The sequence below is a fragment of the Entamoeba nuttalli genome (genome assembly GCF_000257125.1).
Source record: "Entamoeba nuttalli P19 unplaced genomic scaffold asmbl_8990, whole genome shotgun sequence".
Lineage (NCBI taxonomy): Eukaryota > Evosea > Mastigamoebida > Endamoebidae > Entamoeba > Entamoeba nuttalli.
This window is the reverse complement of record NW_008579398.1, coordinates 12,921-26,222: the sequence shown is the minus strand read 5'-3', so window position 1 is coordinate 26,222 and position 13,302 is coordinate 12,921. Positions and strand designations below refer to the sequence as shown.

At 22.4% G+C, this 13,302-nt stretch overlaps 5 protein-coding genes across 5 annotated transcripts; all 5 read right to left on the bottom strand.

Moving 5' to 3' along the window:
- Positions 1–65: 65 nt before the first annotated feature.
- Positions 66–2,190, bottom strand: ENU1_191390 (protein tyrosine kinase domain containing protein; the record flags this gene model as incomplete). The annotated part of the gene is made up of 2 exons (XM_008861829.1): positions 66–73; positions 156–2,190. 2 exons carry the CDS (start codon positions 2,188–2,190, stop codon positions 66–68), a joined length of 2,043 nt encoding a protein of 680 aa, XP_008860051.1.
- Positions 2,191–4,079: 1,889 nt separating this feature from the next.
- ENU1_191380 (cysteine protease, putative) lies at positions 4,080–5,033 on the bottom strand (the record flags this gene model as incomplete). The annotated part of the gene is made up of 1 exon (XM_008861828.1): positions 4,080–5,033. One exon carries the CDS (start codon positions 5,031–5,033, stop codon positions 4,080–4,082), a length of 954 nt encoding a protein of 317 aa, XP_008860050.1.
- Positions 5,034–5,282: 249 nt separating this feature from the next.
- Positions 5,283–7,577, bottom strand: ENU1_191370 (hypothetical protein; the record flags this gene model as incomplete). The annotated part of the gene is made up of 1 exon (XM_008861827.1): positions 5,283–7,577. The coding sequence occupies one exon, from the start codon at positions 7,575–7,577 to the stop codon at positions 5,283–5,285; it is 2,295 nt and encodes a 764-aa protein (XP_008860049.1).
- Positions 7,578–10,302: 2,725 nt separating this feature from the next.
- On the bottom strand, positions 10,303–10,635 carry ENU1_191360 (hypothetical protein; the record flags this gene model as incomplete). The annotated part of the gene is made up of 1 exon (XM_008861826.1): positions 10,303–10,635. One exon carries the CDS (start codon positions 10,633–10,635, stop codon positions 10,303–10,305), a length of 333 nt encoding a protein of 110 aa, XP_008860048.1.
- A 657-nt stretch (positions 10,636–11,292) lies between these two features.
- Positions 11,293–12,575, bottom strand: ENU1_191350 (DnaJ domain containing protein; the record flags this gene model as incomplete). Its single annotated transcript, XM_008861825.1, has 2 exons — positions 11,293–12,216; positions 12,276–12,575. The coding sequence occupies 2 exons, from the start codon at positions 12,573–12,575 to the stop codon at positions 11,293–11,295; spliced, it is 1,224 nt and encodes a 407-aa protein (XP_008860047.1).
- Between the last annotated feature and the right edge of the window lie 727 nt (positions 12,576–13,302).

Below are 13,302 nucleotides of genomic sequence, written 5' to 3'. Positions count from 1 at the left end.
AACATGGAATTTAGATACTTTAGATTTTCCATTTTTATTTTTTGGATTAGACTTATCCTTTTCATTTAATTTACTATTTGTAGCTTTAGAAGAAGAATTAGTACTTTTTTGAGGCTGAGAATTTGAAGCACCATTTGTGCTTGATGAATGAGAACGATTATCCATTTCACTATTTTGACTTGATTGAGAACTTTGAGCAATTAAATCAGGATTTTCTTTTTTAATATCTTTTAAAATATTTCCTAGTTGACCATAACGTATTGTAATTGGTACTTTTTCATTTAATAATGTAGTACATTTAGCCATAAAAGTAATAGTCAATTCAGCAAAATCACCTGGTCTAATAGTACCAGTAAATGGTTTACACATAATTTCATATTTTGTATAATCACCAGAATGGAATGTAAAATGCATTGGATATTTCCAATTATTAGTTAAAATAATTGTTGTGTCAATAGGCTCATTAATTTCAGGTCTTAAATCAGGGAATTCAATAACATTAGAAGAGAAAGAAAAATAAGGATTTTGTTGTTTTAAATCAATGTATTGAGAGTTTGTTTTATCAAATGGAATGATTGTATTTTCAAAGATGATAAGTTTTTCATCATTAATTTCTTGTTTAATTTGTTTAATAAGATGATAATAAATAAATAATATTAATAATAATAATAAAATATAAAATAGTATATATATTATACTTCCTATTCCCCAAAATAAAAAATTTGTTAATCCTTTGGACATAGAACTACAATCTGCTTTATTTTGTGAATACCATCCTGGCTGACATTCACATTCAATACATCCATCTCCTCCATCACATTCTTCTCCTTCATCCCATTTTCTATTTCCACATGTAGATAACATACAATCATTTCTTGCTTTTGCATATTTCTTTGTTCCATTGACACAAACACAATGATCACATCCATATCCTCCATCACATTCTTCAAAATCATCAACTTTTCCATTATCACATGTTGAAACTGCACACTTAAGAACTCCATTAATATTTTTTGGTTCAAATCCATACATACAATTACAATTAATTGAACATTTACTATCATCATATCCTTCAACAGATAAATCACATTCTTCTCCTTCATCTAATTTTCCATTCCCACATAATGAACATGTTTCATCTTTAAGAACATATCCATCATTACATTCACATTTACCAGTATGAGAAGAACATAATCCATTATTACCACAATTATTAGTACAAACAGTATTTATATCAACTTTGACTTGAGCTGAATATTCTTCATTTACTCCAACAAACAAAAAATACAAATATCCTGTTTGTAATGAAACTACCATCCTTGATAATTTTGAATTTTCTCCACACCCATCTGTCCTTGAACGAATGCATTTAGTTTTTGTATCATCATCACAATTAATCATTGAAATATCTTCTGAATTTTCATTTAATCCATAATCACTTAATTTAACAGCTAAAAGATCAAGACTTATATCATATTCTGATGGTGAATTACATGTAGAAATTTGTATATTTTGATCTGCTCCAATTAACTTAAACCAAAGTCCTTTCACGATATCTTTAGAACATATAGAACGTGAATTAATAGTATATTCTAAATTAAATGTACTTGAATAATTAGAACTAGACAATACATTCCAGTCAATATTATAATAACTTGAAGAACATGCATGAGTAATTTTATTAACATATAATTTAAACTCTGGAATTTGAAATGAAGCAAATTTTGAATGAATAAAGAGATATTGAGTTGAACCAGTTTCTAATAAAGTAACAATTCTAGGAGAATTTACATATTTAGAATGTCCACCATTTTTATAAAGACAAATTAATGAAGAAGAATATCCCAAATTTTCTTGACAATCTTGTTCTATAACCATTGCAAGTTTAGTTCCTATTTCTTGTTTTTGAATTCTTGCAAGTTCAAGTTCCTGATGAGAATATCTTTTATCTACTTCAATAGAAACAAAAGTATTTATAGTTGATGTAAGTTTAAACCAAACACCATATGTATATGGTTTAATGGGATCAACGTATTGTGAACATCTATTTAATTGAAGTCCAACAAGATTAGAGACATCAGGAATAGAAATTAAACCACCATTTTTTATTGCTTCTTCTCCTATTTGAATATTAAAAACATTTTCTTCTCCTTTTTCTTTAAAATATTTCCCTATTATATTATTAAACATTCCACATGTTTGTACTTCATCTTCTTTTATTGGTTTACATCTTCCTTCTCCAAACCACATATATCCTGATTGACACCCTTGACAATCACTTGTATATCCTTTAGAAATATTACATCGTTCACATATATCTGGAAGAATACATCCTGAAGAACATGCATCTCCATACATACATTGCATTTGACAATTTCCATTTCCATCTGCAATATATCCAGTATCACAAAGACATTGTGATGTACATCCAATAGACCCATCACATTGTTCATAATATTGGTTCCACTCATTATCTCCACAAACGGGTATTTGGTTGTAAACTTCTTCAGTAATTCCTCCATACACAAAACAAATCAAAAGAAGGAATAAGATTAGTCTGTTATTTATTACCATAAAATAATTAAATAAGATGAAATTATCTAATTTCATGAAATAATAAAAAAAAAACGACGTTCATTTAATATTTACGTCATTTCTCTACCAAATAAATTATTCTCTCTGTAATAATAACTCTTTCTTTCGGCTTTTCATTTCTCGCAATAATAAAAAATTTTCAAAAGTTGATGTATTTTTAAAATTCAAAACAACAAAAATAAAAAAAAAGTGAAAAATTATATTAATACTATTTGATATGGCTCTTTATTATATTTTTATTAATTCAAATTCACTCCTTTTTTTTCTTTTTAGTTGGTTAGTTTTTTAGTTTCTTTCTATTAAAAAATACTATTATTAGTATTAATTAATTTAATAAATTCAAAAAATGAACGTAAATGAAAAATAGACGTAGAGATAATAATCATAATAATCATAAAAACAAATTATTAGAATTAAAAAATCGATAAGAATTAAAAAGAGAAAAAAAGAATAAAACAAATATCAAAAACAAAAATTTATAATAATCAAGTGTGTTATTCATTAATTAAGTTTGACAAAGAAATTTATATTTATTATGTGAAAATTTAAAATGAAATTATTTGAAAAGAAAAAAATAATGAATAAATAGAACTAATTAATAAGAAACACAAAACTAAAAATTAAAAAAAGATTTAAACAAAGAATAAATGATAGAAATACAATGTATTGAAGAAAGTAAAGGACAAATAATTAGTGAACAAATGGAAATCAAAAGTTTGTTTAAGGTATTAAAGAAAGAAAAAAGAAGTATTAAAAATGAAAAATAGTACATTATAGTATTCAAAGTAGTTTAACAAAAGAAGAAAATGAAGTTCAATTTGTTATTGGAGAAGGAAGTATATTACCATTTATTGAAAAATTTGTAATTAATAAAAGAATTGGAGAAAAATATCAAATAATAACAAAAGGGAAAGAAATATTTGGAGAAGAAGGATTTGGAGAAAGAATTAAAAGTGAAGAAGAAGTAAAGTTAATAGTTAAAATACTAGAAGGAAAAGAAATTAAAAAACCAAAAGAATTTGAAGAAAGTATAAAAGAAATAATACAAACAAAAGAAAAAGGAAAAGAAAAGATTAATAAAAAAGAATATAAAGAGGCGATAGAACTATATCAAGAATGTGCAGCTGAATTACATAATTTAATAGATAATATAAATTATCAAAAATATATTGAAGAAATTAAAAAACAACTTTCATTAATTCATTCTAATATGGCATTATGTTGGTTGAAATTAGAAAATTGGAATGAAACAAAACAACAATCAGAAGAAGTACTTAAATTTGATCCAACTAATGTTAAAGCATTATATAGAATTGGTGTTGTTTTAAATAAAAAAGAACAATATTCATTAGCTTTAAATTATCTTAAAAAAGCAATGACATTAGCAGAACAAGATGGATTAATAAGAAAAGAATACAATTTTGCTGCAAATAACATTAATAAAACAACAAAAAAATAGCAAAGAATTTAAAAAAAAAACTAATTTAATAAAGTGTTATACTTTCTATATATGTTCCATATGAATAAATTCCACATACATTTTTATTTCTTTTTAAATATAAATATCCATTTGATCCCCATGAAGATCCCCAACAATTTTTTAATATCCAATATGGTATTCCATTTATTGTTTTACCATATCCAATTAATAATAACCCAATTCTTGGTGATGACTGACTACATTCTTCTATATTTTCAAATATTCCTTCTCCATCATAATATGGCATTGTTGATGGCATATCAATATTAACAATTATTGGTGTATTTTTAATCACTTCTATTAGTTCATCATCATTAAAAACACTTAAATATCTTCTTTTATTTACTTTACCAAAAATTCGAGTTGAATTATATTGGCAAATTCCTTTTTCTGAAGTTTCTGGATAATCTTCTTCTTTCATAAATCCAAACCTTTGTAAATAAATAAAACATGGATTTGTTCTACTTAATTTTTTACCAAAAAAGTCATCTTGACAATCAATTAATTGTTGCACTGACAGTTTTAATGTTTCATTTGTATAAATTCCTTTTTTCTTTAAAAGTATTGCTGCTTCAATACCATCAATTGTTGCTTCAAAATATCGTGTTCCAATTGATTTAATTGGAGTTATAATTCCTGAATTTCTCCAATCAAATTCATCTATTAATTCAATTGTTTTTTTATTTGTTTTTAATCTTTTTGGACGTAATTGTGGTAATGAAAATGTTTCTGAATTAATCATTTGTTCAATTTCTTCTTCAGTAAAAATTGCAAAAGGAGAATCAGTTGAAATACTTAAATATCCTTTATTTTGAAGACGTTCTATCTTTTTTGTTGTTTCTTCAAAAATAGATTTTCTTAATTCAAATTCAATATTCATTTTATTATATTGATATTTTTTAATCCAATCATTAAATGTAAAAGCAAATGAAAGAGTAAATAATAAAATAAACAACATACTAAAGTATTATTTTATTAGTTTTTATTTTATTAGTTTTTTTTTATTTTAAACCCCCCAAAAAGGTCAATTAATAAGTTAGATTAGATATTTTATCGACAATTTTTCATATATTGAAGAAATAATTATTTCAGTTTCTTCAATATCTTTTATTTCTATTATTAAATTAATTTTTTATTTCTAAACAAGAAAAGAATTAAAAAAAAAAAGAAACATTACATTTAAAATAAATTGAAAGAACTAATTTATTTATTTAGAAGAAGTAAACCAAGGAATAACTAATTCAATAAGAGAAGGAATTTTTGAAGTAAAAAATAAATATTGAATTGGTTTTGTTGTTATATTCTTAAATTCAGGAGTATCCATAATAGAACGAAGAATATCAGCATTAGCCCTACTCATATGAGCAAAAGAAAAATGAGTAATACGATCATTAATTGGAGGTAAAATAAAAGGGTCAATTTTATTTTGAATTAAAGAAACAATTTGTTGAGGTTTTGAATTTAAAAATTGTTGAAAAGAAGATTGAATAGTTTCTTCAGACATTCCCCAAATAGTATATAAAGCATTAAAACAAAACATACTTTTAGTAGAAATATTTTTAATAATAATTTCTTGTAATACTTTAGAATTAATTAATTTCATTGGAGAAATTAAATCAAATAATGGAGATGAAATATAAATTGGTTTAATATTATTCTTCTCAAAAATATTTTGATCAATAAAATGAGAATTAAATGGATGAAGAAAAACAAAAGCTTCTTTATGTTGTTTTAATTGAAGTTTTTCACGAGTTTGATTTACTTTTTTAATAAATTGTTCATTAAACCATTTCCAAAGAAATTGTTTAGTAAATTGAAAATCATCACCAATTTCAAAACAGTTATTAGGATAAATCAATGATAATTGTTCTGAAGTAAATTTATCACAACAAGTAATAGTTTGAATTATTTCTCCTCTTGCATTAATACAACCAATAATACAATCATCAAAACTATCACGTGTTCTTTGAACAGGATCAGATGTTTGTGAATAAGTAAATATTTCTGTTTCATTAAGAGATAATGAATTATATTCAATTCCTATTTGATCAATACAATAAATAAGTTCTAAAAATGGTTGAATTTGTAATATATTAAAAATTGAATAATCAAATAATTGAATTGTTTTTTCACATTCTTCTTTCCAAGATTTATCATATTTTAATTTAATTAATTTAACTCTTTGAAGAGTAATTCCATGTTCTTTAAGATCTTTAATAATACTTGATTTTTCAACACCATTTTGTTTTGCAAGTGAATTAACAATATTTCCTCCAATATGATTTCCTTTTGATTTATTTAACATAAATTCTTCAACATCATTTTTAATTTGAATAGAATAATGTGATTTTCTATTCTTTTTTGATGTTTCACTTAGTCTTGATTTTTTTTCAATTTTTTGTTTATTAATAAGTTCTTTCTGTGGTGTTTGTTGTTGTGTTACTTTACTTAAATGTTTTTTTCTTTCATTTGGTTTTTTAAACATTTTTTTAATTTCAGGATATTCTGATTTATTAAAAAATGCAATACTCCAATGTTTAATATCATTTTTAGATTCATTACATCTATCAAAAAATGATTGAACATTCATACGTAAAAAATTAAGTGAAGAGTTAAATATATTAACAGGAAAATGAGAAATCCATTCATTTGCTAATAAATTTAAAGGATGACGAAGATTAAAACCTTCCATAGGAGAAACAATAACTTTAATTTTATTTTCTTTAAGATCATTTAAAACAGGTTTAATACCATTATAATAAAATATATTAATAACAAAAGCACAAAATCCTTCATAATTGTTTTGTTTTCTAAGTTGATGAATATGAGGAATAAATATTTTTTTTATCCATTCTATTAAATCATTTCCATTAAATATTCCTTTTTCTGTTTTAACAAAAAATGCAGATGATTTATATAATTCTTCATTTATTTTTGAATAATTATTTCCATTAATTGCAAATATTGGTGTTAACATAAAACCATCACCTGAACAACAACAATAAATATTTGATAAATGTGATGTTCTTCCAAATAACTGTGGTTTTTTATTTAAACAAAAACAATTAAATTGTTTTCTATGATATAATTGAACTCCAATTTCTTCTGTTAAAAAAATATATTGAAGTTCAATTCCATGTACTTGTTTTTTAATAAAATTAATTTCTTTTATTGATTCTTCATCTGAAAGTATATTTAAATATGGATATGCTGATATTTGTTTAAGTCCAACACTTGAAATATATTTAACAATATTTGGTTGATTATAATTTAAATCTTCTAATATCGATCTTACTAATTGTGGTGTAATAATTCCTCCTTTTTCTTCTATTTCTTTTACTTCTTCAATAAGTATTTTATCTGATTCTGTAAATTCATTTATTGGTTTTGTAATAATTTCTTCATGTTTACTTTCATTTGTTGTTATTGGTTGTTCTATTGTATTACTTTGAAATGATGAAAACTCTGTTTCAGATGATAAATTAACAGACTCTTCTTCCATTATTTTTTTAGTTTTGAATATTTCTAGTTTTTTCTTTTCAATTGAATAATCCAAAAATAAAAGAAAAACTTGAAAAAGAATTTTATGCAAACTTCTCCTCTTCCTATCTCTTCTCTTAATTCTCAAATAAATAAATTAAATACTTCTCTTGATTCAATTTTTATTCAATTTAAAAAAGATGAACATATTATTTTAATTAATTCTCCTAATCAATGGTCAACTATGGATGAAAGAAAAACTTATCGTGACATTTGTGACTGGGCATTTACTCCTTCAAATATTCTTTTTTAAAATTTATTTTTTTCTTCTTTTAATATTTTTTTTTAATATTTTATTTCTTCTTCTTTTTTTTTTTCAGTTTCTTGTTTTTATTCAATTTTGCCTTTTTATTTTGAAAACATTCATAATAATATCCTTTTTTTTTTTAATAACTCTCATCAAAAACATTAAAAAAAATTGGTTTATAACTTCATATTTATAATAAACTTTCTCCTTCTGTTTGTATTTTTAATGTTAATTAATGACTAATAAATATAATATAATTAATTTTAAATAAAATAGTATTAAAACTAAATGTTTCAATTCTGACATAAATTTGTTATTCAATGTTTTATTCTTATTTTTATTAAGTAATGTTAAATTATTCTTAAAATACATCATATGATATTACTCAAAAGATTTATTGAAACAATAAAAATAATGATAAAATTGAATTGTTATTAAGTTAGTTGTTTGTTTAAATAAATTCAAACATATTTATTAATCATTTTTAGAACATTACAATTACTTTTTGAATAATATTTCTTAATGTGGAAAATAAATAACTTCATTTGATTTATACTACTAAAGAATAATCAGACTATAAAAGCTATTCTTTTCTTTTTCAAATAATTAATAAATTAAACACAATACATTCATTTCATTAAAAGAGGTAATTCCAGTTGAATATAATATTCTTAATTGATCATATTCATATTTTTTATTTAATTTTTATGAAATGAATATAATTAATATAAATTTAAGAAGTTGTTTATAGAGTTATAACATAGTTTCATAAGTATTATAAATAATATTATTATTAATATTACAAATTAATTAAATATCACACATTTTAAAAAAAAATAAAAAATTGATATTTTATCGAATCAATTTTATCATAATAATGTTAAACCAATGGAGTGTGATGTTATTTGTGAAAGTAAAACCATTGACTATATTTTTTTGTATAGTTCTCAATTAATAGAAATTAGTTATTATTATTTTTAAGAAACTACTTTTTAATTGTTAATAAAATTACTTTTAATCTATCACATGACTTAATAAATTCATGAAAAACTCATTGAGTATTAAATGAAATATAAAAGTATATACTATTTATCTTTTTTTACATTAAGTAGAAGAATTGAATAATAACACAACAAATACTAAAGTCAATATCTATACCAAAAATAGATTTAATAAGAATTTACAATTTAAATTTACATTGAAATTTCATTCAATATAATTTTATATGTTTTTGAATTATTTTTGTTTTGTCTATATTTCCTGATGAATTTATGTACTTTTTTATAGATTAAGAAAAATACTGATAATTAAATATAAAAATTGTTGTCTTTATTTTGTGAGTTATTTACAATCTACGTATTTAAAACTGACTTGTTAGTTTTTTAATAAATGATGGTATATTAGGTTAGAGAAAAACATGTTCTAAAGGTATAGAACATAACAAAAGATGAATGGAAATATTTTTATGTTATTACAATTTACAATTAAAAAAAAGTATTGAGGTTTTTGGGTAAATCCTATTCTTCTCATACAAATTATATTTCTCTAAAGTTATCACTAAAAATAATTAATGAATTACTTAGAAAACAAACCAAACACAATTTTAAGTGAATAAAATGAAAATAATTTATTTAACCATTTTTATTATTAAATGTGAGAATATTCAAGTATTTTATAATAAAAAAAATGAATAGTATTCAAGACAACATATTCATAAATTTGATGAAAAAAAGCTAAAAATATCATTATTACTTTAAATGATTTTGATTAAATCTATTCCAATTTTGGTTCAATTAATCTTTAATAAATTATCATCATTTAAGTAATTTAATATTAATTAAAGACATATTTTTTTATTAGTCACTTTAACTTAAATAATAGATAAACTTCTATACATTCACAAAGACATTTACATTTAATTAACTTTTTTTGTTAGGTATTGTTCATTTTCTCTTTAAGACTACCAATAATTTCTTTAATAAACCAAATTTAATTCTATTTTAATGTAATATTTGAGAAGAATTGAAATGTTCTAAATAATATATCCAAAATAATACTATTGCTAAATCAGTATGAATGTAAAAAAGAATAAATGACTTTCTCTTTGACCAAATTAGAACACAAAAATCCTGAAAAGAAATAGAAGAAGAGTCAAGCATAAGACTCAATAAGAATTTATTTATTTCCTATTTTTCAAAAATAAAAGAAGCGAAAATAAATTTGGAAAAAAGAAGAGATAGAATTAAAAAAAAGATTCAATATTTCTTAATCAAAAAGAAGGAAAGGAACTAACGCTAAGAATATTCAAAAAATATAATCTTTTGTTAAGAAATTACTTTAATGAAGAATAACACAAAAAAAAAACATAAAAAATCAAATTAAAAAATAACAGAGTGAAGAATTAAAGTTACATGAAAATTTAAATGGTATACACAACAAATTATAAAAAATAAGGAGCTGGATAAAGACTTGAGTCTTTAATTGTTTCTATCCAATAATAAACTCTCTCTTCTTTATCTTCATTTGAAAGAAATCCAAATCCATGAGAACATAAATTCTTTTTTGTTAACCTTTGACGAGTAAATGGTTCAGAAGATATAGAACGTTTTGGTTTATATTCTGAAATGTAATTTACTTTATTGTCACTAGGAGAGGATGACCTTTTGTTAAAACTTCCTTCAACACAAGTTTCAGAAAGAGTAACAAGAGGGAATTCTGTATGGTAATGAGGATAATTAGGTAATTCAACAAGTTTAAATAATGTTGGTTGCATAATAAATATTTGAATAATGAATTTTAAGATAAATGCTTTAATATCTTGTGAGAAAGAGTTTTAATTCTCTGTTAAGTACAAACGAAAAGAAAAAGGAAGGTTTTTGAATTTGATTGTTTAAAAAAAAATTTTGAGAAATTTGTCATCTGTAAGTAATTTTTTTTATGATTCTTCCTAAAATGTCTGATAATAATACAAAATATTCACTCGAAAAATGGTTTTATTTTTTTCCAATCTTTCGGAATATGACTTAAAATACTTTTTCTATTTTCAAACCAACAACCCCACAAATTAATTTTAGAACTTTCTATTTTTATTTATTAAAATTCTAAAAAAAAGGAAATGATTGTTGGAATTTAAATAATTTCTTTTTTTTTATTTTCTTCGAAAATGACTCTTTTGTTTATTTTTCTTTCGATATTTATCTAATTTAAGTTTTCAACTATGGTTTTTCCTAGTTATTGGTTTCCTTTTTAACATTTTCTATTACATTCTTTAATTTTTTGAAGTACCTAGTTACTTAATTATCACATTTGTTATTTATTCAAGTAAAAGTTTTCAAAAAATTCTCGTCAACACTTATGTTTTTAACAAAAGAAAGAGAGAAATAGTAAATCAAAAATTTGATGATGTGTTCCACAAAAAAAGAGTAAATTACTAGTCAATTTCGAATAAATTCAACAAAGGTACTAAGAAACAACACATAAAAGGTCCTAATGCTATGCTGAATAATAATGAAATAGCTCCAACTAAAATTAATGGAATAAGTGCAACAGAATAACTATATGAATGTCTAACACCAATATCTAAAGTCAATAATACTAATTGACAAATCAAAAAGATAGTAAAGACACAATTGAAAATAAAAGAAATAATAGTAAAGTTAAAGTCTTTGAAAGAAGAACAGATACAACTCATTACAAAATAGAAAATACCAACTATCATAACTGTTAAACAATCATGTTGTGGGTCATTACCTGCTAATCCAATGAAAATAATAAAAATAATTGAAAGGGCTGAAGTTAATGTATTTAACATAAAGTTTAATATAATAGCTTTTGCACTTCTTTTAACTTGAACAGATTCACCATTCTCATTTGTAATTTCAGCAGAAAAACAATCATCAATAATACTTGCAATCCATTGTAATACAATTCCAATAAAATAAGGAATTAACCAAACAAAATAATTACTGTCTTCATTGTCTTTATCAACTCTAACAAAGAATAAAATAAATCCAATCCAATTTATAATATGTCCAGTCCCACCAAGAAGTTTAGATAATCTTTTTGAATAATAAGGGAATGACAAAAAATATAAAATATCAATTGGAACATTAACAGCAGAAAAGCTCCACTCTTTATTTAATTCTAATTTTACTATAAGTAGTACAACCCATAAACAAAATACAATACTTAATATTATTAATATAAAGTCTAATAAAAATAATCCACATTGAATAAATGGTTTCACTTTTTTAACAACTTCTGCAATTGCTATTCCTGATGTTCCAAATATATCATATAACTTTCTTTTTTTTTCATCATGAAGCACATTATAAGCTGTATTAATTATATTAAACTAATTTATTAAAAGTTTGCTCTTCTTTTTGTTATAATTTAATTAAACTTTTATCAAACTTTATCTTCTGCATTTGGATCTGTTGTTTTATCAGGATGATATTTTAATGCTAGTTTACGGTATGCTTTATTAATTTCATTTTCTGACGCATTTTTATTAACTCCTATAACACTATAATAATCTTCTATATTACTAAAATTTGGTTCTTCATAATCTCTTATCATATCTTCTTCTACATTAGATGGAACAGAAATAGCAACTTGTTGTAATTGTTGCTCATTTCTATTTATTAGTGGTTGTCTTTCAACTGCGTTGGTATTGAATAATTTTCCACTTTCTATTATGTCTTCTTCACTCATACTAACTAAATTTTATTTTTTAGTTTATTTTATTTCTTCATTCTTTTTTTTTTTCTTAACTGTTTTTTATTTATTTTTCTTTGTGTCTTTGGTTTTCTAAACCTTTTTTTCCTTGGTATTTCGTTTATTATTATGCCATTTATTGTTATTGATGTTCATTCTTTTATATGACATTGGATTTCTATGTTTTGTTTGCTTTTCTTTACAAGACTCAAAAGTTTTACACAATAGCTATTTCATTAAAATTTATTATATTTCCTGCATTGGAAAAAGAACGGTAAACATTTAAACTTAAATCCTTAAAACCAATAAGTAAAATCTTATAATGAAATTGTTTCAATCGTCTTATTAAAAATTTTATTCAAATTTTTTCTATTTGGATGTTTTTGATAGTTTTTTTGTTGAAGTGAGACTGTTAAAATATTATAAAATATTAAAATTTCATCGATTTGTATCTTTAAAACAAAAATAATTAATATTCTTTAATGTAAAGTATATCCAATGAAGAAATTATAAAGCACATTCTCATCAAATCTAAGCATTTTACAAATAAAGAAATGAAATATAAATTTATTGAAGAATGAAATAAGCTAATTGAACAGAATAACATCAATGTTATAATAAATAAATTATCTAATACATACAAATTCTATGATGAGAAAGTAAAAATACATTTAAATATGAACTAATGTTAATGATACAGATATTGAATATATTATTTGTTGTG